This window comes from Bombina bombina, chromosome 4 (genome assembly GCF_027579735.1).
Source record: "Bombina bombina isolate aBomBom1 chromosome 4, aBomBom1.pri, whole genome shotgun sequence".
In the NCBI taxonomy this organism is placed as follows: domain Eukaryota; kingdom Metazoa; phylum Chordata; class Amphibia; order Anura; family Bombinatoridae; genus Bombina; species Bombina bombina.
The window spans coordinates 1,108,619,088-1,108,646,352 of NC_069502.1; the positions used below are offsets into that span (position 1 = coordinate 1,108,619,088).

A 27,265-nucleotide genomic window follows, 5' to 3' on the forward strand; every position below is an offset into this window, starting at 1 on the left:
CTTCTGCCCCTAACATCGCCGCCACCTACATAATGTTATTAACCCCTAATCTTCTGCCCCAACATCGCTGCAACCTACATAATGTTATTAACCCCTAATCTGCCACTTCCGATATCTCCGTCACCTAAATACACTTATTAACCCCTAATCTGCTGCCCCTAACATCGCCGCCACCTAAATACACTTATTAACCCCTAATCTGCCACTCCTGATATTGCCGCCCCTACATTACAGTTATTAACCCCTAATCTGCCGTCCCCAATGTCGCAGCCACTATACTAAAGTTATTAACCCCTAAGCCTCTGGCCTCCAACATCACTAACACTAAATAAATATATTAACCCCTAAACCTAACCCTAAGCATAACCCTAACGTGACCCCAAGTCTAACCCTAACCCCCCTAACTTAAATATAATTAAAATAAATCTAAATAAAACTTACAATTATTACCTAAATAATTCCTATTTAAAACTAAATACTTACCTTTAAAAAAAAAACCTAAGCTAGCTACAGTATAACTAATTGTTATATTGTAGCTAGCTTATGTTTTATTTTAATTTCACAGGCAAATTTGTATTTATTGTAACTAGGTAGACTAGTTAGTAGATGGTTATTAACTATTTAATAACTACCTAGCTAAAATAAATACAAAGTTACCTGTAAAATAAAAACTAACCTGCCTTACACTAAAACCTAACATTACAATAAAATAAATTAAATTAATAACATACAATTATCTACATTACAAATAAAAAACCCCCACTAAATTACACAAAATAAAAAACAAAATGATCAAAAATAATAATAATAGCCCTATCAAAATAAAAAAGCCCCCCCAAAATAAAAAAAAAACCCTAGCCTACACTAAACTACCAATGGCCCTTCAAAGGGTCTTTTGCGGGGCATTGCCCCAAAGAAATCAGCTCTTTTACCTGTAAAAAAAAATACAAACACCCCCTAACAGTAAAACCCACCACCCACACAACCAAACCCCCCAAATAAAATTCTATCTAAATAAACCTAAGCTAACCATTGCCCTGAAAAGGGCATTTGGATGGGCATTGCATTTAGCTCTTTTACTTTGCCCAAACCCTAAGCTAAAAATAAAACCCACCCAATAAATCCTTAAAAAAACTAACACTAACCCCCGACGATCCACTTACAGTTTTCGAAGACCGGACATCCATCCTCATCCAAGAGGGCAGAAGTCTTCATCCAAGCAGGCAGAAGTCTTCATCCAGACGACATCTTCTATCTTCATCCATCCGGCGCGGAGCGGGTCCATCTTCAAGACATCCGGCACGGAGCATCCTCTTTTTTTTCTATCAGCCAATTGGAATGTAAGGGACGCCATCTTGGATGACGTCACTTAAAGGGAAACTTCTGTCTTCAGCGACCATCAGAAGAAGAGGATGCTCTGCGCCGGATGTCTTGAAGATGGACCCGCTCCGCGCTGGATGGATGAAGATAGAAGATGCCCTCTGGATGAAGACTTCTGCCCGCTTGGATGAAGACTTCTGCCCACTTGGATGAAGACTTCTGCCCGCTTGGATGAAGACTTCTGCCTGCTTGGATGAAGACTTCTGCCCCCTTGGATGAAGACTTCTGCCCCCTTGGATGAAGACTTCTGCCGGCTTGGATGAAGACTTCTGCCGGCTTGGATGAAGACTTCTGCCGGCTTGGATGAAGACTTCTGCCGGCTTCGATGAGAACTTCTGCCTGCTTGGATGAAGACTTCTGCCGCCTGGATGAGGATGGATGTCGGGTCTTAGAAAAATGTAAGTGAATCGTCAGGGGGGGTTAATGTTAGGTTTTTTTAAGGGTTTATTGGGTGGGTTTTATTTTTAGCTTAGGGTTTGGGCAATGTAAAAGAGCTAAATACCCTTTTTAGCCCATCCAAATGCCCTTTTCAGGGCAATGGTTAGCTTAGGTTTATTTAGATAGGATTTTATTTGGGGGGTTTGGTTGTGTGGGTGGTGGGTTTTACTTTTGGGGGTTGTTTGTATTTTTTTTTACAGGTAAAAAAGCTGATTTCTTTGGGGCAATGTCCTACAAAAGCCCTTTTAAGGGCCATTGGCAGTTTAGTGTAGGCTAGGGTTTTTTTATTGGGGGTGGGGGCTTTTTTATTATGATAGGGCATTTAGATTAGGAGTAATTCGTTTTAATTTTTGATCATTTTGTTTTTTATGTAGATAATTGTATTTTATTAATTTATTTTATTTTATTGTAATGTTAGGTTTTAGTATAAGGCAGGTTAGGTTTTATTTTACAGTTAACTTTGTATTTATTTTATCTAGTTAGTTAGTAAATAGTTAATAACTATTTACTAAGTAGTCTACCTAGTTAAAATAAATACAAACTTACCTGAAATAAAAATAAAACCTAAGCTAGATACAATGTAACTATTATTTATTTTGTAGCTAGCTTAGGTTTTATTTTATAGGTAAGTATTTAGTTTTAAATAGGAATTATTTAGGTAATAATTGTAAGTTTTATTTAGATTTATTTTAATTATATTTAAGTTAGGGGGTGTTAGGGTTAGACTGAGGCTTAGGGTTACGTTAGGGTTCGGGTTAGGTTTAGGGGTTAATATATTTATGTAGTGATGTGGGAGGCCAGAGGTTTAGGGGTTAATAGTTTATTTTATTTATATTTCATTGTGGGAGGCTTGCGGTTTAGGGGTTAATAGTTTATTTTATTTATATTTCATTGTGGGAGGCTTGCGGTTTAGTGGTTAATAGGTTTATTATTGCGGCTGTGTGGGCGGACGGCAGATTAGGGGTTAATAATCTTTAAAGTGTATTTGCGATGCGTGAGGGCGGTGGTTTAGGGGTTAATAGGTTTATTATAGTGGCGACGATGTCGGGGAGTGGCGGAATAGGGGTTAATACATTTTTTAAGTGGCGGCGATGTCCTGAGCGGCAGATTAGGGGTTAATAATTTTATTTTAGTATTTGCGATGTGGGAGGGCCTCAGTTTAGGGGTTAATAGGTAGTTTATGGGTGTTAGTGTACTTTTTAACAGTTTAGTTATGAGTTTTATGCTAGAGCTTTGTAGCATAAAACTCATAACTGCTGACTTTAGATGGCGGTACGGATCTTGTCATTTTAGGCTGTACCTCTCACTTTTTTGGCCTCCCAGGCAAACTCGTAATACCGGCCCTATGGGAGTCCCATTGAAAAAGGACTGTTTTAAAAGTACGGTACTGACGTTGCGTGACGGCCAAAAAGGTGTGCGGTACACCTATTCTGACAAGGCTTGTAATAGCGGCGTTAGGGAAAAAGCATCGTTATGAAGCATAACGATGCTTTTTCACTCAAAGGGGCCTAGTTATCAAGCCGTCAACCTCAAATACGCTGGAATTCCGCAGCGTATTTGTGGCGAGGCTGATTCGCCTTAGTTATCAAAGGCTCGAGACCGGCAAAAGTAGAATTTTGTGACGTAAGCATCGATCCGCCGGACTCAGTCCGACACAGATCGATTCTTACGTCACTCCAGATGTTCCGCACACAAGTGCGGCACATTCTCACTACTTTTGCTAGCTATCATAAAACTAGCAGGTACGCTCGGCACTTTTACGGCCCAGTGTACCTGGTTTTCAATCCGCCACCCCTGGAGGCGGCGGATCCCATAGGAATCAATGGGAGTCTGACCATAGCGAAAGTACAAGTTCGCTGCTGACGGACATCCCATTGATTCCTATGGGAGCTGTCTACACCTAACACCCTAACATGTACCCCGAGTCTAAACACCACTAATCTGACCCCCCCTACACCGCCGCAACTAAATAAAGTTATTACCCCCTAAACCGCCGCTCCCGGAGCCCACCGCAAGCTACTCTATACATATTAACCCCTAAACCGCCGCTCCCGGAGCCCACCGCAACTATAATAAATGTATTAACCCCTAAACCGCCGCTCCCTGAACCCGCCGCAACCTATATTAAATGTATTAACCCCTATCCTGCCCCCCCTACACCGTCGCCACCTATAATAAATTTATTAACCCCTATCCTGCCCCCCACTACGCCGCCGCCACTGTAATAAAATTATTAACCCCTAAACCTAAGTCTAACCCTAACCCTAACGCCCCCCTAACTTAAATATTAATTAAATAAATCTAAATAAATTAACTCTTATTAACTAAATGAATTCTATTTAAAACTAAATACTTACCTTTAAAATAAACCCTAATATAGCTACAATATAAATAATAATTATATTCTAGCTATCTTAGGATTTATATTTATTTTACAGGTAACTTTCAATTTATTTTAACCATGTACAATAACTATTAAATAGTTATTAACTATTTAATAGCTTACCTAGCTAATATAAAGAGAAATGTACCTGTGAAATAAATCCTAACCTAAGTTACGATTACACCTAACACTACACTATACTTTAATAAATTATTCCTATTTAAAAATAAATACTTACCTGTAAAATAAACCCTAAGATAGCTACAATGTAATTAATAATTATATTATAGCTATCTTAGGATTTATATTTATTTTACAGGTAACTTTGTATTTATTTTAGCTAGTTAGAATAGTTATTAAATAGTTATTAACTATTTAATAACTACCTAGCTAAAAGAAATACAAAATTACCTGTAAAATAAATCCTAACCTAAGTTACAATTAAACCTAATACTACACTATCATTAAATTAACTAAATAAACTACCTACAAATAACTACAATTAAATACAATTACATAAACTAACTAAAGTACAAAAAATAAAAAAAGCTAAGTTACAAAAAATAAAAAAGTAAGTTACAAACATGTTAAAAATATTACAACAATTTTAAGCTACTTACACCTAATCTAAGCCCCCTAATAAAATAACAACCCCCCCAAAATAAAAAAAATCCCTACCCTATTCTAAATTAAATAAATTTCAAAGCTCTTTTACCTTACCAGCCCTTAAAAGGGCCATTTGTGGGGGCATGCCCCAAAAAGTTCAGCTCTTTTGCCTGTAAAAGAAAAATACAACCCCCCCCCCAACATTAAAACCCACCACCCACATACCCCTAATCTAACCCAAACCCCCTTACAAAAACCTAACACTAATCCCCTGAAGATAATCCTACCTTGAGCCGTCTTCACTCAGCCGAGCAGCGATGGAACTGAAGAGGACATCCGGAGCGGAAGAAGTTAATCCTCCAAGCGGCGCTGAAGAAATCTTCCATCCGATGAAGTCATCATCCAGGCGGCGCTGAAGAAGTCTTCGATCCGGCCGATGTCATCTTCAAAGAGGCGCTGAAGAGGTCTTCTATCCGGGCGAAGTCATCTTCCAAGCCGGGTCTTGAATCTTCCTTCCGCCGACGCGGAACCACCTTCTTCACCGACGGACTACGACGAATGACGGCTCCTTTAAGGGACGTCATCCAAGATGGCGTCCCCTCAATTCCGATTGGCTGATAGGATTCTATCAGCCAATCGGAATTAAGGTAGGAAAAATCTGATTGGCTGATGGAATCAGCCAATCAGATTGAGCTCGCATTCTATTGGCTGTTCCGATCAGCCAATAGAATGCGAGCTCAATCTGATTGGCTGATTGGATCAGCCAATCGGATTGAACTTGAATCTGATTGGCTGATTCCATCAGCCAATCAGATTTTCCTACCTTAATTCCGATTGGCTGATAGAATCCTATCAGCCAATCGGAATTGAGGGGACGCCATCTTGGATGACGTCCCTTAAAGGAGCCGTCATTCGTCGTAGTCCGTCGGTGAAGAAGGTGGTTCCGCGTCGGCGGAAGGAAGATTCAAGACCCGGCTTGGAAGATGACTTCGCCCGGATAGAAGACCTCTTCAGCGCCTCTTTGAAGATGACATCGGCCGGATCGAAGACTTCTTCAGCGCCGCCTGGATGATGACTTCATCGGATGGAAGATTTCTTCAGCGCCGCTTGGAGGATTAACTTCTTCCACTCCGGATGTCCTCTTCAGTTCCATCGCTGCTCGGCTGAGTGAAGACGGCTCAAGGTAGGATGATCTTCGGGGGATTAGTGTTAGGTTTTTGTAAGGGGGGTTTGGGTTAGATTAGGGGTATGTGGGTGGTGGGTTTTAATGTTGGGGGGGGGGTTGTATTTTTCTTTTACAGGCAAAAGAGCTGAACTTTTTGGGGCATGCCCCCACAAATGGCCCTTTTAAGGGCTGGTAAGGTAAAAGAGCTTTGAAATTTATTTAATTTAGAATAGGGTAGGGATTTTTTTTATTTTGGGGGGGTTTGTTATTTTATTAGGGGGCTTAGATTAGGTGTAAGTAGCTTAAAATTGTTGTAATATTTTTAACATGTTTGTAACTTCATTTTTTATTTTTTGTACTTTAGTTAGTTTATGTAATTGTATTTAATTGTAGTTATTTGTAGGTAGTTTATTTAGTTAATTTAATGATAGTGTAGTATTAGGTTTAATTGTAACTTAGGTTAGGATTTATTTTACAGGTAATTTTGTATTTCTTTTAGCTAGGTAGTTATTAAATAGTTAATAACTATTTAATAACTATTCTAACTAGCTAAAATAAATACAAAGTTACCTGTAAAATAAATATAAATCCTAAGATAGCTATAATATAATTATTAATTACATTGTAGCTATCTTAGGGTTTATTTTACAGGTAAGTATTTATTTTTAAATAGGAATAATTTATTAAAGTATAGTGTAGTGTTAGGTGTAATTGTAACTTAGGTTAGGATTTATTTCACAGGTACATTTCTCTTTATTTTAGCTAGGTAAGCTATTAAATAGTTAATAACTATTTAATAGTTATTGTACATGGTTAAAATAAATTGAAAGTTACCTGTAAAATAAATATAAATCCTAAGATAGCTAGAATATAATTATTATTTATATTGTAGCTATATTAGGGTTTATTTTAAAGGTAAGTATTTAGTTTTAAATAGGATTCATTTAGTTAATAAGAGTTAATTTATTTAGATTTATTTAATTAATATTTAAGTTAGGGGGGCGTTAGGGTTAGGGTTAGACTTAGGTTTAGGGGTTAATCATTTTATTACAGTGGCGGCGGCGTAGTGGGGGGCAGGATAGGGGTTAATAAATTTATTATAGGTGGCGACGGTGTAGGGGGGGCAGATTAGGGGTTAATAAATTTATTATAGGTGGCGACGGTGTAGGGGGGGCAGGATAGGGGTTAATAGGTTTAATATAGGTTGCGGCGGGTTCATGGAGCGGCGGTTTAGGGGTTAAACTATTTATTTAGTTGCGGAGAGGTGCGGGATCAGCAGGATAGGGGTTAATAATTTTATAATAGAGGGCGACGGTATAAGGGGGGCAGGATAGGGGTTACTAGGTATAATGTAGGTGGCAGCGGTGTCCGGGAGCGGCAGTTTAGGGGTTAATACATTTATAAGACTTGCGGCAGGGTCTAGGAGCGGCGGTTTAGGGGTTAATACATTTATAAGAGTTGCGGCAGGGTCTAGGAGCGGCGGTTTAGGGGTTAATACATTTATAAGACTTGCGGCAGGGTCTAGGAGCGGCGGTTTAGGGGTTAATACATTTATAAGACTTGCGGCAGGGTCTAGGAGCGGCGGTTTAGGGGTTAGTAACTTTATTTAGTTGCGGGGGGCTCCGGGGGCGCCGGTATAGGGGGTAGAACAGTGCAGTTTAGTGTGAGTGCTTAGTGACAGGCTAGCAATAAAGCTGGGAAAAAGCCGAAGGGCAGCGAGATCGGATGAGTGATAACTGTCACAGTCCGCTGCTCATCGCCCCGCGGCTTTTTGACAGCTTTATTTGATAACTTAGGCGTATTTTTTCAGGTCCGCGGCGGCGAAGGTAGGCGAGCTTAGGCGGACGTATTGGGCCGGCGAAGCCAGAAAAGTAGACGGCTTGATAACTACCCCCCATAACGTAAAACTCGTAATCTAGCTGCAATTTAATTACTAAGCCCCCTAACCTAACACCCCCTAAATTAACCCCAATTACTACTAAATTACAATTAAAATTAAAAAAAAACTTACATTAAATTACAAAAAATAAAAAAGTCTAACATTACAGAAAAAAATAAACAAAATGATCAAAAATATTTTTTTTTTAACCCTAATCCCTATGAAAATAAAAAAGCCCCCCCCCCAAATAAAAACACCCCCTAATATAAACTACCAATAGCCCTTAAAAGGGCCTTTTGTAGGGCATTGCCCTAAGTTAAACAGCTCTTTTACCTCTAAAAATACTAAGTCCCCCCTAACAGTAAAAACACCCCACCCACCTTACTCCCCAAAATAAAAAACCTAACACTAAAAAACTAAACTACCCATTGCCCCTAAAGGGGCATTTGTATGGGCATTGCCCTTAAAAGGGCATTCAGCTCTTTTACTGCCCTTAAAAGGGCATTCAGGTCTTTTTCAAGCCCCAAAAAAACCTAATCTAAAAAAAAAAAAAACTACCCCAAAAATTAAAATAAAAAAGCCTTAACCTAAGCCCCAAATAGGTACTCACTGTTCCTGAAGTCCGACAGAGAAGGTCTTCTTCCAGACGGATCCATCATCTTATATCTTCATCCGGAGTGAAGGCGGCGTGGAGCAGAGGTGCAGAGCTGTGTTCCCGATGCCTGGATCCTCATCGGTGGTCCTCGTCGGCGTGGGGGCTCCTCTTTATGCAAATGTCCGTTGCACACTGAAGATTGAATGCATGCTAACAATGGATGTAACATCTTTATACTCCATCATTGATCACAAAAAAGGTATAGCAGCCATAAAATGGAAACTTGAACAAGATGAAAATTTATCTATAGAATTACTAGAATTTATTTTAATATCAATAGAGTTCATTTTGAAACATAATTTCTTTTGGTTCGATAATAAACAGTATCTTCAGATATGTGGCACCGCCATGGGCACCAGATTCGCCCCAAGCTACGCCAATATTTACATGGACCACTTTGAACACACTTATGTATGGTCATGTGGCGTGGCTGGGGTGGGCCTGGTGTCCTGGCGGCGCTACATAGATGATGTTCTATGTATTTGGAACAAGGACGAGACTGCATCAAATAACTTTGTCTCTTATCTGAATGAAAATAATATGGGTATAATACTAACACCTGAATTCAATAAAACTCACATTAATTTTCTAGACTTAACAATTTTTGTTGAAGCAGGAAATATACACACTAGGACCTTTTTCAAAAGCTGTGACATGAACACTTATATAAGGAGAGACAGTGAACACCATCCAACCTGGCTAAAAGCAATCCCTAAAGGACAATTTCTCCGTATACGAAGAAATTGTGATACCACAGATGATTTCAATACCCAATCTAAGATAATTAAAGAAAGATTTGAGCAAAAAGGCTATGACAGCAACACATTAGAACAAGATAGAGTTGAAGTGGGAAACAGGAATCGAGATTCTTTAATACTGAACACTGACAAAAAAAGTACCAATAATCCAAATTTTCCAAGATTCATTACCACATACAATAGTGGACACAAACAGATCAAACATATTATAAATCAACATTGGAATGTTCTAAAAAATGATGAATACTTAAATAATATCATTCCAAACAAACCTTTGATAACTTTCAGGAAGGGAACAAACTTCAAACAAAAATTGGCACCTTCCCTTATCAAGGGGATGAAGCCACCTAAACCTATCCAAATTGCCAATTTAACAGGATTTTATACATGTGGACATTGTAAAGCATGCAATTATACTAAAAAGACACATAAGACATTCACTTCTTCAGTAAAAAATAAATCATACACAATAAAAGATTTCATCACTTGCAAAACCAAAAATATAATATATTTACTTCAGTGTAATTGTCAGATTCAATATTTAGGACAAACTTCAAGATTTGCTAAAACTCGTATATTAGAACACCTTAATAAAATTGAAAAAGAAAAAGAAGATCATGGTGTCCCTTTACACTATAATAATTGTCCTCTATACGATAAAAAACATCTATCATGGATAGGTATAGAGAAGGTTTCATTACACTGGAGAGGGGGAGAGATAGAAAAAGAACTCAATAGAAGAGAATTATGGTGGATACACACATTAAAAACATATGGACATTATGGTTTAAATAAAGATATTAGAGTGGCAGCGTTCATATAATTTATTTTATTTTCATTTTATTTTATTTTATTTTATATTTAATATATTTAATAAATTATTTTATTCTGTTTAGGTTTCATTATATTTCAAATAGTCTAATATTTATCCCAATTACATACACAATATTACTGTGATTCTGTTCAGAAATTATATGTGAAGATAAATTTATATTTGATGGCAAAATTTATATTTGATGGCAAAATTTATACTTGATGGCGAAATTTATATTTAAAATTCATATTTGATGGCAAAGTTTATACATTTGATGGCAACATCGATATTCGAGTGCATGTTGCACTAATTAATATTCAAAAGAAATTGAAAAGGTTGTAACCCAAGATTTTTGTGAAATATTGTCACGAAGTTGTCTATGTCTGTAATATATATGATTCAAAGTGACTTGCACTTTTCATTACATACTCCCTAGAGAATCCAAAATACTGGCTATCAATGGAACATAGTAAAATGTCGCTCACAGAGAGATTGGTCAATCCGAGACATGTGACACGGAACTCATTGGACAAACCGGAGCTTAGGCCTTTACATACGAAGCATTGAAAACAACGCTCTCTACCCGATTGATGAGAACATATGACCACGCATCATCTGGCGGACCTGAAAAGAAACTGCTTAAAACCAGGACTTGAAAGGGAACTTTATTTTTCTCCCCTCTGATTGGCCAAAAAGGCTTTTTTTCATTTATACCAATCCAATTTGAAAAATTATTGAGAGTTTAAGCGCCAAAAGCTTAAATACAAAATAAATAAATATCATTCTCAAAACACAATTGGATTGGAATAAATACAAAATTAAAATGTTTTATTTGTGAGTCCTATTCCGGTGTTTACCACCGGAACAGGAACAATGATTACCTGTATAAATACACCTGTTAACACTCCAAAGGCAGCACTTCCAATTGTTTTTACTGCTCTTGAAAAAGACGACACTGTCGTTGAAACGCGTAGAGCCAAGATAAATAAGAGCATTTTATTATGTTTTAATAAATATTTGTTTTTTACCACAACAAGTATTTTTGCTGCCTTTTTGGAAGTAATTTCAAACTACACAATACGTTCTGAGGAGCCGGATTCCGAAATTTATCGGAGTGAGTATATTGCACTTTTTATCAAGCAAAAGATTCAATTACCTGCAGTGCAATTTTCATTATCCACAGACACAAACACAGTGTGGAAATTGGGAAAGTTGAGACAGAAAAACCTTTCGAAGAAGCTGAACTCTGAATTTTTCGGAGTGAGTATACTGCACATTAATTTGTTGTTAACTTCTGCAAATCACAAGCCAAGTTTTTCTTTCTTCAGTGTGTACGTCCATATACACGAGATTCAAGATCAGCGCCTCTATATATTCGATTCACCCCATATTTATCGGGTTACCTCGCATTCTTATTTTGAAATCAGCCAATAGGATGAGAGCTACTGAAATCTTATTGGCTGATTTGAACAGCGAGTAGGATTTCAGTAGCTCTAATCCTATTGGCTGATTTCAAAATCTCAGCCAATAGGAATGCAAGGTACCCCAAATTGATTGCGGTACCTTGCATTTAATCTTCAGTCTACAATGGACATCGGATGAAGAGGAGCCTCAATGCCGCTGCCAAGGACCACTGCCGTTGAGGACCACCGTTGAGGTTCAAGGCATCAGGAACACAGCTCAGCACCTCTGCTCCGTGCCGCCTTCACTCTGGATGAAGCTAGAAGATGATGGATCCGTCTGGAAGAAGACCTTTCCCTCCAGACTTCAGGAACAGTGAGTACCTATTTGGGGATTAGGTTTAGGCTTTTTAATTTTTGGGGTATTTTTTTTTTAGATTAGGTTTATTTGGGTCTTGAAAAAGACCTGAATGCCCTTTTAAGGGCAGTAAAAGAGCTGAATGCCATTTTAAGGGCAATGCCCATACAAATGCCCCTTTAGAGGCAATGGGTAGTTTAGTTTTTTTTAGTGTTACTTTTTTTTATTTTGGGGGGTTTGGTGGGTGGGGGATTTTTACTGTTAGGGAGGACTTAGTATTTTTTACATGTTAAAGGGCAGTTCTTTTTGGTGGGTGGGGTTTTTTTACTGTTAGGGGGGACTTAGTATTTTTTAGAGGTAAAAGAGCTGTTTAACGTAGGGCAATGCCCTATAGAAGGCCCTTTTAATGGCTATTGGTAGTTTAGTATTAGCTAAGGGGGTGTTTTTATTTTGGGGGGATTTTTTATTTTTATAAGGGTATTAGTTTAGATTTACAATTTTTATTTTGGATAGCTTTGTTTATTTTTTGTAACTTTAGCTTGGGGGGTTTATATTTTTTAAACATAGACTGCCCTCTAGTCAGGGTTATTTCCTAGTGGGTAATAAAGGGATTATCTATCTTTTTAAACAATAAACATTCTGGACTAGACTGTCCCCTTTAAACTTCATCTGTATGGCTTGTGATTCCCTTGTTCTCTCGGTCACCCATTCCCTTCAGATTCTGTGAACCATCAGTCTCTGGAAACAATTACATGAAATTGAATGCATTGATGTAAACATGATGAATACATATTTTAAAAATAATGGGGAAAAAACTACATAATTTTATTGAAGATATAAAACTGTAGACATCTTGCTTACAAACTCCTGAAGTTTATTTAAGGCCTCACAGCATGATTTTAAAGTAATTTTTTCTATATATAAATAGTGTGTATCAGCAATGAAAACAAAATTGCAAAAGATCTACACACATTAGAAATATTTTAAAGCATTTAAACTGCTTCTTTTTTATGATATGCATAACTGCATGTGCTAAGTACATAAAAACCCTGGTGGGGATGTCTGTTTTATCTCCCTAGATGTGGCTTATAATGTCTAACTGTATACAAGTTTGTACACTACTTTAAAGTGAAGGTCACTTAAGATGAATCGTGCCCAGATTTTAATAATGCTATTAAAAGCAAGGGCACTTTAATCCATCAAAATTGATATTTCACTTGTTTTCTTCAAAAACTTACCTTTTTAATCCTGACAGCCGCTGCAGCGCTTCCTCTGCCCGTCGCAAGCCCTCTTTGCGGGTCCAAAATGACGAATCTGGCTTTCTCCAATCACGGCGTTGCCTCAGGCCATGATTCCCCTGGGGGGAAAGCCGTGATTGGAGGAAGCCGGATTCGTCATTTCTGACATATGAAGAGGCTCCCGGCGACCGGGGGAATCGCTGGAGTGGCTGTCAGGATTAAAAGATACGTTTTTGGGAAAAAAAAGTGAAATGTCAATTTTGATGAATTAAAGTGCCCTGGTTTTTAATAGTATTATTAAAAACCTGGCACCGATTCATCTAAATTGACCTTCACTTTAAGCAATTACTATTTAATATGTAGCTGGTACTGGCAATTGGCAGCATTTTGCAGCATACCTTGGATACAGATTTTCATTTTTAACCACACCAAGCAGAGTAAATAAAAAAAAACATATATATTTCAATATTGCAAATAGGAAGCATAATTAACATGCCATTTTAACACTAGAGACACCGTAAGGCTCTTTGTTTAAGCCATGCAAAGGGGTTAACCACAGAATTAAAATCCAGCTCAGGACCCGCAGAGCACTGCTGGACATGAGCTGAGACTGCTGCTGATCCAATCAACAGTGATAGTTGCATGACTCAGCAGGCTTGACAAGTCATCACAGTTCAGAGGAAAAAAATACTTTCTAGATTAAAAAATATATTTTATATTTATAGAATTTGTTTTGCAGTTGGGTGTTTTCAATTACAAAATATATTTTATGGATTTTAATATGCTGTATAATAATATTTATAATATAATAATGTTATTTTAATTGCTGTTTGTTTTTATTCACATTTCTGACACCCCCAGGGGCCTAGACAGAGATTTAAACTTGACTCATTTTCTGGTATCATGACAAGAGTTATATGAGTCCAAAGAACACAGTATAAGGTAGCACTCCCAAATGGGACACCTTTATTGAAAGAGCAAGGTTTCGGGGCAACTTTCCCCTTTCTCAAGCTAGCACAAAATGACAATGCAAACAAGAGTTGTGTGTGTATTCTGTCGTTAGTTCATTGTCTTGAATTTCACATATTTGTTTGCGTGATGTATTTATTCATATGAACTTTTCACTGTTTCAGAGGTATCTGGTGAATATTTTCTGAGGTTGGGTTTCTTCTTTTCAAAAATAACCTTATTGTTTGGTTACAGTATATGTTACTGATGTAAATAGATCATTTTGTTATTATACTTAAAGGGATATGAAACTCAAACATTTTCTTTTGGGATTCAGAGTATACCATTTTAAAAAAGTTTCCAATTTACTTCTTAGGTAGCCATCTGGAGCACTAAGTGGCAGGAAATAGTGTTGCCTTCTAGCGTTCTTGCAAATGGATAACATTCTTGCAAAACTGTTGCCATATAGTGCTCTAGAAATGGGCCAGCTCCTAAGCATACATTCCTGATTTTCAACGAAGATACAAAGAGAATGAAGAAACATTTATAAAGTAAATTAGAAATGTGTTTAAAATTGTATGCGCTGTCTGAATCATGATTGAAAAAATGTGGGTTTCATATCCCGTTAAATAGAAATAATGGCAAAAGTAGTTAAAGTGTCGGTAAACCTTAAAAATAATGTTATGTAATGCTGCACATAGTGCAGAATTATATAACATTATATTAGCCAAACCTTATAAAACCTATTGTACCCTTTTAATTTTTTTAAAAAAACGTTGTTTTACAGACCCGCTCTCTGTACTCTGCTGAGCGGGTCTGTTATATTCACACAGCGCATCGGGCCAGCTGTATAGTCACAGCCCGGCCCGACCGCGCCATAAGTCAGAGCTGTCAGACAGAGCAGGAGCGAGCTGCACTTAGTCTTATGGCGCGGTCGGGCCAGGCTGTGACTATACAGCTGGCCCGATGCGCTGTGTGAATATAACAGACCCGCTCAGCAGAGTACAGAGAGCGGGTCTGTAAAACAGCGTTTTTTTAAAAAAATTAAAAGGGTACATTAGGTTTTATAAGGTTTGGCTAATATAATGTTATATAATTCTGCACTATGTGCAGAATTATATAACATTATTTTTAAGGTTTACTGTCCCTTTAATAATCATGCATTACATCTTGTTTTGACAAATGTATATTAGACTTAACAGCCAGCAAAAATCAGGGGCATAACTAGATCTTGCTGGATGCCCCCCATCTCAACTGCACCATTTCTGGATGTTTGCAATAAGTAGAAGCTGAGCCGGCAACACCATAGGTTAAAAAGGAGGTGCTTCTCAACCTTCCCCCCTTGGTTAATCTGTACCAGAAGTTATACGCAGCCTTCCTGTACAAATATGGAGGAAGGCTTTTCTGTCCATGAACACTATGGCAGCCCATGTTGGAAACACACAGCAAAGTCCAGCAGCACCGAATGTTATTATTAATCTTAGGGCCATGCTATATATATATATATACAGTATATATATATATATAATATATATATATATATATATATATATTTCAGGCTACAAGCCCTTAATCATGTATGCTTTTTGACATTGAATCTCCTAGCTTCTCTGAATGAGTGAAGCTTCACATTTTTTTATTGCCATCTAGTGGTCACAATGAATGTATACACTTGTACATGTGAATTAACCCTGTAGGTACCAAAGTAAAAATCATATACAATATAAAATCAGCAAAAATTATTTTTATATAAGATTCAAAATCAATCCTTAAAGGGATACTAAACCCACATTTTTTTCTTTTATGATTCGGATAGAGCATGCAGTTTTAAGCAACTTTCTAATTTACTCCTATTTTAAATTTTTCTTTGTTCTCTTGAAATATTTATTTGAAAAAGCATGGATAAAAGCTTAGGAGCCAGCCCATTAGAACGTTGCTTAAAATTGCATGCTCCATTTGAATCATGAAAGAGAAAATTTGGGTTTCATATCCCTTTATATCCACATAATTCATGTGTACAAGTATATAAATTCATTGTGACCACTATGAGTGCAAAGATCCACTCATTTGGAGGAGCTAAGAGAGCTATTTAAATAGAGATGTGAAAAAGCATACATGATTAGGGCTTGTAGCCTGAAACACTGTTTATGGCATGGCTCTAATATGAATAATAAAGGTCTTTTATGATTGAAACATTCAGTGTCGCTGGACTTTGCCTTAGTGGTGATGCACAGAAAAACCTTCCTCCATATTTGTACAGGAAGGCTGCGTATAACTTCTGGTTCAGATTAATCAAAGGGGGAAGGTTGACTAATCGAGAAGATCCTCCTCTTTAACCTATGGGGCTGCCGTCTCAGCTTCTGCTGATTGCAAACATCCAGAAATGGTTCAGTGATCGTGGAGAGGCACTGCACTTAATTTCTACATATGTGAATCTTGGAAACGCTGCCATCATATGGTCAAGGAAAATCCATACGCTTTCATTAAAATGTAAGCCTGTTTTTCAGGGAGTATCTTGGTTCTGTCATAGAAGTTAACACATATAATTAAAAATTACAGTCTGCATCTAGTTGGTGGAAATGACTGCTAACATTTCAATATTTTACAGCAAACTGCATTCAGAGAATGAGGAGGACGCCACCATTGGATGAACTGCAGCCCCCTCCATACCAGGATGACAGCGGCTCTCCTCACCTTTCATGTACTCTCTCAGATATTGGGGACAGTAAATGTGAACTCTCTCAATGTAGCAATAGCCCCAGATACTCTTATACTAAATGTCCCAGTGAGGGAAGCACTGGGCATGAAATTGAAAGTTTCCAGAACAAAGTGTATGAAGAGGATGTACCCAGTGATAGCACTGCAGTTCTTAGTCCAGAAGTAAGTATAATAATATCAGTGCACAGTAACCTGAGATTTGTAGTTACCATCCTTACAATGATTGGTTGTTTGCTAATGCTTAGATTTGTGGTTGTTGTTTTATTTTATTACTTTGACGCATTTTCCAAGGGTCATTTAGAAAATGATTCGGCATGCAGGGATTTTGTCTGAAAGGGACATTGCTATTGCTTTTCTTCCTCGGATCCAGCAGTGCTCTCTGTAGCTCTCATTAAAGCCATTATCTTGTTTTAACCCCTTACAAGTGCCGGTTAGTGAAGCTCTGCATCTTCATACTGGGCACCACAATCTTGGAGCTTAAGTATTCTTGCAACCTTTGACAGGTGGTGAACACTCACAGATCAGACATTGGAAGCTTTACAGTACTGCAGTTTGTTTTTTACTCAGTTTATTATTTATTATTTATTATTATGTATAAACTCAGGAATAATATATAGCGGTGCAGCAGCTGTAAAAATGTAGAGTTCCATTTGTCAAAAATATTCAGCCGAGCCTAAATTAATTTCCAGAGGATTCACGATCAGGTTTTCCAAGTTATATAATAGGAAAAAATGGAGTTAGAATACTTATTCATAAACATTTACCTTTTCAAATTCTCAATACGATATCTGATATGGAGGGAAGAATTCTGATTTTAGTGGAATTGATGTTTAACAGACTAGTTACCTTAGTAAATGTATATGCCCCCAGCACCAACAGGACCCATTTCTTTAGAGGACTCCTTTCACTAGTCCTCTAATAAAGAAATGAAACACTGATTCTGGCAGGCAGCTTCAATGTCACTATGCATCCCACCCTAGACTCTTCATTAGTGCCCTCCAGACCTCCCAATATTGTTCAACACTGTTTTAATTAGTTAAGCCTAATTGATGCTGTACTGAAACCCAATAAATCCACAGACGACCCCATTACAGACCTATATCTCTCTAAAATACCAACGTACAAATACTTAGTAAGATCTTATCAGAACGTATTAATATCGTGCTTAACAAAATTGTACATACAGGGGTGAAACTACAGGGGGTGCAGAGGACACAACTGCGACTGGGCCCTTGAAGGTGGGGGGGCCAGCTTCAAATAAAAAATGTTGACCTGCCACTGCCTGCACTGATATCATGTGAGTGTGACATGAGGCCTCACTAGTGTCTCTGACTACAGGGGTTAGTGTTTCTGTTTCTCTTGTAAGGTGTATCCAGTCCACGGATTCATCCCTTACTTGTGGGATATTCTCCTTCCCAACAGGAAGCTGCAAGAGGATCACCCACAGCAGAGCTGTCTATATAGCTCCTCCCCTAACTGCCACCTCCCAGTCATTCTCTTGCAGCTCTCAACAAGGGAAGTAGCTAGAGAGATGTGGTGCATTAATGTAGTTTATCTTCAATCAAAAGTTTATTATTTTCAAATGGTACCGGAGTTGTACTATTTTAGCCTCAGGCAGAAAGTTGAAGAAGAGTCTGTCTGTGGTTTTTGATGATCTTAGCAGCTTGTAACTAAGATCCACTGCTGTTCTCACACATAACTGAAGAGATGGGTAACTTTAGCTGGGGGAATAGCGTGCAGGGTCTCCTGCTCTGAGGTATGTGCAGTTTTAAATTTTTCTAGAGAGATGAATAAGCTAGAAAATGCTGACAATACCGGATTTATTTAAGGTAAGCCTGATTACAGTGATTTAATAACGACTGGTATCATGCTTGCTGTAAAGGGTAATATTTTTGTTATTTACTCCCATTACTGAATAGATATAACATTTGCTTGAGGTATTTAAACGTTTATTACATATTGGTGATAAAACTTTATTCTGGGGCCCAGTTTTTTCCACATGGCTGACTAGATTTTGCCTAGGGATAGTTTTTTAAGGTCCTCTCACTGTGAGTACAGGTGCAGTAGTTTTTGCAGCTTGAGACATCCAGCTTCCCTGAAGGAGTCCCCTGAACATATTGGACCTCTCTAAAGGGTTTTTGTGCCTTCCAAAGTCGTTGTATGGGCAGGTAGGGCCACAGCAGAGCTGTGGCAGTTGGTTGTGACTGTTTAAAAACGTTTATATCATTTTCTCTTGTTAAGTGTATCCAGTCCACGGATCATCCATTACTTGAGTGATATTCTCCTTCCCAACAGGAAGTTGCAAGAGGATCACCCACAGCAGAGCTGCTATATAGCTCCTCCCCTCACTGCCATATCCAGTCATTCTCTTGCAACTCTCAACAAAGATGGACGTAGTAAGAGGAGAGTGGTGTATTATAGTTAGTTTTTTAACTTCAATCAAAAGTTTGTTATTTTTAAATAGTACCGGAGTGTACTGTTTCATCTCAGGCAGCATTAGAAGAAGAATTTGCCTGTGATTTCTATGATCTTAGCAGAAGTAACTAAGATCCATTGCTGTTCTCACATATTCTGAGGAGTGAGGTAACTTCAGAGAGGGAATGGCGTGCAGGTTTTCCTGCAATAAGGTATGTGCAGTTAATATTTTTCTAGGGAATATGAGTGGGAAGGGCCTATTTTAGTGCTTTTCTGTGCAGATAAATATTAGAGGGTTACCTTAAGAAAATGTTTATTCAACAAGGTTTTATTTTACAGCCCCTTGCATGCATTGTACTGTTTCATCTCAGGCAGCATTAGAAGAAGAATCTGCCTGTGATTTCTATGATCTTAGCAGAAGTAACCAAGATCCACTGCCTTTCTCACATATTCTGAGGAGTGAGGTAACTTCAGAGGGGGAATGGCATGCAGGTTTTCCTGCAATAAGGTATGTGCAGTTAACATATTTCTAGGGATGGAATTTGCTAGAAAAATGCTGCTGATACCGGATTAATGTAAGTTAAGCCTAAATGCAGTGATTTAATAGCGACTGGTATCAGGCTTATTAACAGAGATACAAGTGAACCAATTTGATGGAAAGGATTGCAGGCTGCACTGTAGATAGATAGTTAAAACAACAATTTATTGGATACAGTTTAAAAATATAAAGCACACATCATAGTATATACACCCAAGCACACAGGAGAGGCTGCTCTCCGACGCGTTTCCTGCTACAAAAAGCACTTCATCAGGGATAGCAGCTGATTCCCTGTACTGCCCTTTATACCGGTAAAGTTAATTTAACCCCTTAGACACTTAGTCACATTTTAACTTTCACAACAATGTGTGATATGTTGTTGATAGATAGATATCCATTTATCTTAAGGGACAAAGGGGCCATATTATTACCGACCAAAGAGACATATTTACATACTCAAATAAGAACATAGATAATTAGAAATGAAAAATAAAAACATTCATATACAATTCTAAATTCCTAGTAAGGAGTAATGTTTACACTATTCAATTACTAGGGTAAGCTATATGTGTTAGTATTTATTAGAGAGTGAATATATATATAGCAATATCTTAGTACATTCTGTTTAACGCTGTTTTTTTAACACATATGAAACAGAGTGGCAGAGATTTTTATACAATGTTATTTGTACTAATTTTTATACGCTATATATTACGCTATTTTATACCACAACGGTTTCGTTACAGGTTTAATGGTACTAAGGTTTAAAGATAAGGGTAAGTATTGGAGGCCCTCAATAAGGTGTGATTCTTCATTACTAAGATTAAGTCTATATACCAGTATACAGTTTAAGATCCCAAATTTTATTCATTCCCTTAGGACTACCTGTTTCTAATTTAAAGATCCAGAAGGCTTCTTTTTTGTTCAGTTTGGCTAATCTATCTCCCCCTGTATTACGTTTTGGAATTCTATCAATTACTTGAAATTGAAAAAGCGATAGAATCTGTTCAAGCATGGTTTTAGTATATGATTGGCCTACTCGATGTCTCGCAAAATGCTTGGCCACAGGAGTTTTTGGCTCCAAAGCTTCTAATGACAAAATACGTTCACGTATACGATCTTCTATGGGTCTTATAGTTCTTCCTGTATATTGGCAGCCACACATTTTGCAAGAGATCAAGTAGACCACATAGTCAGACTGACAAGTAAAATGTCTAAAAATTCGGAATTCACATTTAGTAATGTGAGACACAAAAAATTCACCTGGTTTTACATATTGACAAGACTTACAAGGTCTAACTCCACATTTAAAGGTCCCCGTCTTAGATCTAAGCCAGCTTTCTGTACTAGACGTGGATTGTGTATCTAATTCTGAAAAATTCCTATTGACATATTGGCCCAACGTTTTAGCCCTTCTAGAAACAAATTTAACACCATTGGTAGAAATATTGGTTAGTGTGGGTTCTTTCTCCAAAATCGGAAGGTATCTTTTGACTATATTGCATATTTTATTATACTGTTGACTATATTGTGTAGAAAACACAATAGTCTCTTCAGAGTCCTTAGTTCTAGGCCTATGCTTGTATTTGTCCTGAAGTAAGTCATTCCTATCCATTAACCTAACATTCTCTTGTGTAGTCAGTAAGAGATTTTTGTTATACCCTCTCTTTACAAGACGTGTTTTTAGGAGATCTGCATGCTTATCATAATCCTTAATATCACTACAGTTCCTACGTAGCCTCATAAATTGGCCTTTGGGAATGGCCATTTTTAAGTGTTTAGGATGGTTAGACTCTGCTCTCAAGATGGTATTGCCAGCTATTTTCTTTCTAAATGCCTCCATTGCCACTGTCTTACCTTCTCCCTCTACTTTTATCATTAGGTCTAGAAAACTAATGTTTTCTTTACTCCAACTATAGGTAAATTTAAGATTCATGCTGTTGTTATTCAATGATTTAACAAACTCATCAATTTGTGACACATCCCCCTGCCAGATTATCAACACATCATCGATAAATCTGGTGTAAAATGTAATATTGTCCTTAAAGTAGTTAAGGTCATCAAATATTTTAAACAACTCAAAGTAGCTAAGGTATATGTTAGCATATGAGGGGGCGAATTTCGCCCCCATAGCTGTGCCCCTATGCTGTAAATAAATCTTGCCTTCAAAAACAAAGTAATTATGGGTTAATAAATAGCCAACAACATCAACCAAATAACTAATGAAGACAATGTCAAAATTTGTGTAAAACTTTAATGTCTCTTCCAAGGCTAATAAGCCTTGACTATGTGGAATACAGGAGTATAATGAAACTACGTCTATGGTGAGAAAGAGACATGTATCATCTAGTTTTAAACCCTCAAGTTTTCTGAGCAATTGTTTTGTATCACGTAAATAGCCTGGCATATTAGTTACGGTGGGCTGCAAAAATTCATCTACCCATGCTCCTAATTTTTCACCTAGCGTTCCAATTGTGGAAATGATGGGTCTGCCTGGTGGCTTAGAGGGATTTTTGTGTACTTTTGGTAAGTGTTTAAAGGTAGAAATGACAGGGAATTTCACTAGCAGTGTATCTGTAGTTTTTTCATTAAGGATACCCAGTCTTACCCCTTCTTCCAGGATACTTTCTAATTCTTTGACAAATTTAGTAGTGGGATTAAACGTAAGTAATCTATAGGTGTCACTGTCATTTAATTGGGTGAGGGCCTCCATTTCATAAGAAGTCCTGTCTTGGACCACTATAGACCCACCCTTATCTGAATTGGTAATAACCAGATTTTTATTCAATTTTAATTCTTGTAATGCCCGCCACTCTTTTCCAGATAAATTATTATCAAATCTTCTAGTTTTCTGATGTTTCTCTCTTTCACAGTCATAGAGCTTAGTCAATTCCTGTTCAACAATGGTATGGAATAGTTCTATATTGTCACCTCTAGACTGTGAAGGGTAGAAATGTTTGTTTGTATATTTAATATTACTTTTGGGGACATGTTGTGTCTCTCCACATCTAATGCTATCTCTATGCAATGTTGCTAAGCTAGTTAAATCACATAATTCACCAAAATTCATATTTTCAATATCACTAAATACAGTGTTATTGCTATGCAAACTTTCTACATCATTATCCAACTGGGCAATCTGTTCACTTATATTTATTTCAGAAAAATGTTTTTTCAATGTCACTTTTCTCATGAATTTATTTAAATCCAGGAGTACATCAAACAAATCAAAGTCATAGGTGGGTGCAAACCCAAGTCCTTTAACTAAGACTCTTTGTTGTTCATTCGTCAGAGGTGTACTTGAAAGATTTATCACATTCTTCCCCTCTGATTCTTCCCGTTTTTTGACTCTCTGTTAGCTCTGCTAGGGTATCTTGATGTAGATGTACTTGGGTCAGCTCCTGTGTTTTTACCCGCCAATGTAGTAGAGTCCTGTTTTACCAAATCAGAAAAGTGTGTTCTCCTTTGGTTTTGCTCCCAGACCCTCACTTTTATGTTGAATAGTGGTTGTAATTTCATTGTTATCCACTATGTTCAATCTATCTGGGGTTCTTCCCTGTTCCGACTCTGAAGCAGACGATTGGTCTCCAGTTATACTTAGGGAGCATTCTGTGCTTACGCTACTCTCACTAAAAGTGACTCTATCTTTTTCTTGATTCTTTTTTTTATTCTTGAATCTTTGTCTTCTTCCCTTCTTTTTATCAGAAGAGCCTTTGTTACTCGTATTCCAACTGTAAACTATGTTTAGTTCATAGTCCTTACAATCACGTTGATACTTGCCAATCTTTCTGTCCATGATTTCTTTATCCAATTTCTCCAATGTTTCATTAAATTGTTTATCGAATGCTTCGAATCTTGTGTCATGTTTGGTTAGTTCTATTTTTTCCTGTAGATTTGTTAGTTCCATAAGCACTGTTTCTCTCTCTCCTTTCTTTTTATTAAGTAGTTTACCCATGAGTATCAGTGAGCATTTGGTGAGAGTCTCATCATCCATGAATGTTATATCCTCTCTCTCATTGGCTGGATACTTTTTCATTCTTAGTCCTCTTGGAACTTTGTTCTCATTAATATATAGTTGCAAGAATTCTATTTCCCACCAAAGTCGCAACTCTTTGATACTCAATTTCTCCTTACTAGCAAAAAGATGTATAATGTCATCCTGTGTGCTTTCCTGGGTGGCTGTGCTTTTAATCAGATTCTCCATCTTGGTGCGCCTTAGTGCAATATTGCCGTATGCCATTTTAATTTCACCAATATGTTAAAGATACATACTCTTATAAAAATGTAATATAAAACGTTTGCTGGCATGTTAATCGTTTTTATATATGTTTGGTGACAAAACTTATTGGGGCCTAGTTTTTTTCCACATGGCTGGCTTGATTTTTGCCTAGAAACAGTTTCCTGAGGCTTTCCACTGTTGTAATATGAGTGGGAGGGGCCTATTTTAGCGCTTTTCTGCACAGCTAGAATTACAGACAGAGACACTCAGCTTCCTTCTGCATGATACATGACATCTCTGAAGGGCTCAAAAGGCTTCAAAAGTCGGGTTTGAGGAGGGTAACAACCACAGTAGAACTGTGGCAGTTGTTGTGGCTGTGTTTAAAAACGTTTTTCTCATTTATTATTCCGTTTTTTGTATTAAGGGGTTAATCATCCATTTGCAAGTGGGTGCAATGCTCTTCTAACTTGTTACATACACTGTAAAAATTTCGTTTGTGTAACTGCCTTTTTTCACTGTTATTTCAAATTTTGTCAAAATTTGTTTCTCTTAAAGGCACAGTAACGTTTTTTTATATTGCTTGTTAACTTGATTCAAAGTGTTTTCCAAGCTTGCTAGTCTCATTGCTAGTCTGTACAAACATGTCTGACACAGAGGACACTACTTGTTCATTATGTTTAAAAGCCATGGTGGAGCCCCATAGGAGAATGTGTACTAAAATGTATTGATTTCACCTTAAACAGTAAAGATCAGTCTTTATCTATAAAAGAATTGTCACCAGAGGGGTCTGTCGAGGGGGAAGTTATGCCGACTAACTCTCCCCACGTGTTGGACCCTTCGCCTCCCGCTCAAGGGACGCACGCTAATATGGCGCCAAGTACATCAGGGACACCCATAGCGATTACTTTGCAGGACATGGCTGCAATCATGAATAATACCCTGTCAGAGGTATTATCCAGATTGCCTGAATTGAGAGGCAAGCGCGATAGCTCTGGGGTTAGACGAGATACAGAGCGCGTAGATGCTGTAAGAGCCATGTCTGATACTGCGTCACAATATGCAGAACCTGAGGACGGAGAGCTTCAGTCTGTGGGTGACGTCTCTGAATAAGGGGGACCTGATACAGAGATTTCTAATTTTAAATTTAAGCTTGAGAACCTCCGGGTATTGCTTGCGGAGGTATTAGCTGCTCTGAATGACTGTGACACAATTGCAGTGCCAGAGAAATTGTGTAGGCAGGATAAATACTATGCAGTGCCGGTGAGTACTGATGTTTTTCCAATACCTAAAAGGCTTACAGAAATTATTACTAAGGAGTGGGATAGACCCGGTGTGCCCTTTTCCCCACCTCCTATATTTAGAAAAATGTTTCCAATAGATGCCACTACATGAGACTTATGGCAGACAGTCCCTAAGGTGGAGGGAGCAGTTTCTACTTTAGCAAAGCGTACCACTATCCCGGTTGAGGACAGTTGTGCTTTTTCAGATCCAATGGATAAAAAATTAGAGGGTTACCTTAAGAAAATGTTTATTCAACAAGGTTTTATTTTACAGCCCCTTGCATGCATTACGCGGCGTTCTGGTTTGAGGCCCTGGAAGAGGCCATCCATACAGCTCCATTGACTGAAATTATTGACAAGCTTAGAACACTTAAGCTAGCTAACTCATTTGTTTCTGATGCCATTGTTCATTTGACTAAACTAACGGCTAAGAATTCCGGATTCGCCATACAGGCGCGTAGGGCGCTATGGCTTAAATCCTGGTCAGCTGATGTGACTTCAAAGTATAAATTACTCAACATTCCTTTCAAGGGGCAGACCTTATTCGGGCCTGGTTTGAAAGAAATTATTGCTGACATTACTGGAGGTAAGGGTCATACCCTTCCTCAGGACAGGGCCAAATCAAGGGCCAAACAGTCTAATTTTCGTGCCTTTCGAAATTTCAAGGCAGGTGCAGCATCAACTTCCTCTGCTTCAAAACAAGAGGGAACTTTTGCTCAATCCAAGCAGGCCTGGAAACCTAACCAGTCCTGGAACAAGGGCAAGCAGGCCAGAAAGCCTGCTGCTGCCTCTAAGACAGCATGAAGGAGCGGCCCCCTTTCCGACAACGGATCTAGTAGGGGGCAGACTCTGTCTCTTCGCCCAGGCGTGGGCAAGAGATGTTCAGGATCCCTGGGCGTTGGAGATCATATCTCAGGGATATATTCTGGACTTCAAAGCTTCTCCTCCACAAGGGAGATTTCACCTTTCAAGATTATCTGCAAGCCAGATAAAGAAAGAGGCATTCCTAAGCTGCGTACAAGACCTCTTTGTAATGGGAGTGATCCATCCAGTTCCGGACGGAACAAGGACAGGGGTTTTATTCAAATCTGTTTGTGGTTCCCAAAAAAGAGGGAACCTTCAGACCAATTTTGTATTTAAAGATCCTAAACAAATTCCTCAGAGTTCCGTCATTCAAGATGGAAACTATTCGAACCATTTTACCCATGATCCAAGAGGGTCAGTACATGACCACAGTGGACTTAAGGGATGCCTACCTTCACATTCCGATTCACAAGAATCATCATCAGTTCCTGAGGTTTGCCTTTCTAGACAGGCATTACCAATTTGTAGCTCTTCCATTCGGGTTGGCTACAGCCCCAAGAATTTTTACAAAGGTTCTGGGCTCACTTCTGGCGGTCCTAAGACCGCGAGGCATAGCGGTGGCTCCTTACCTGGACGACATCCTGATACAGGCGTCAAGCTTTCAAATTGCCAAATCTCATACAGAGATAGTTCTGGCATTCCTGAGGTCGCATGGGTGGAAAGTGAATGAAGAAAAGAGTTCTCTATCTCCTCTCACAAGGGTTTCCTTCCTAGGGACTCTAATAGATTCTGTAGAAATGAAAATTTACCCGACGGAGTCCAGGTTATCAAAACTTCTAAATGCTTGCCGTGTTCTTCACTCCATTCCGCGCCCCACAGTGGCTCAGTGCATGGAAGTAATCGGCTTAATGGTAGCGGAGATGGACATAGTGCCATTTGCGCGCCTGCATCTCAGACCGCTGCAATTATGCATGCTCAGTCAGTGGAATGGGGATTACACATATTTGTCCCCTCTACTAAATCTGGATCAGGAAACCAGAGATTCTCTTCTCTGGTGGTTATCTCGGGTCCATCTGTCCAAGGGTATGACCTTTCGCAGACCAGATTGGACAATTGTAACAACAGATGCCAGCCTTCTAGGTTGGGGTGCAGTCTGGAACTCAATGAAGGCTCAGGGTTCATGGACTCAGGAGGAGAAATTCCTCCCAATAAATATTCTGGAGTTAAGAGCAATATTCAATGCTCTTCTAGCTTGGCCTCAGTTAGCAA

The 27,265-nt window shown here is 38.2% G+C and overlaps 1 protein-coding gene across 1 annotated transcript in view; it reads left to right on the forward strand.

Moving 5' to 3' along the window:
- SYT14 (synaptotagmin 14) overlaps positions 1–27,265 on the forward strand; it is a 511,604-nt gene that overhangs the window by 272,984 nt on the left and 211,355 nt on the right. The window contains exon 3 of the mRNA XM_053712745.1: positions 16,631–16,902. Coding sequence (XP_053568720.1) covers positions 16,631–16,902 — 272 coding nt within the window. The remainder of the gene's footprint in view (positions 1–16,630; positions 16,903–27,265) is intronic.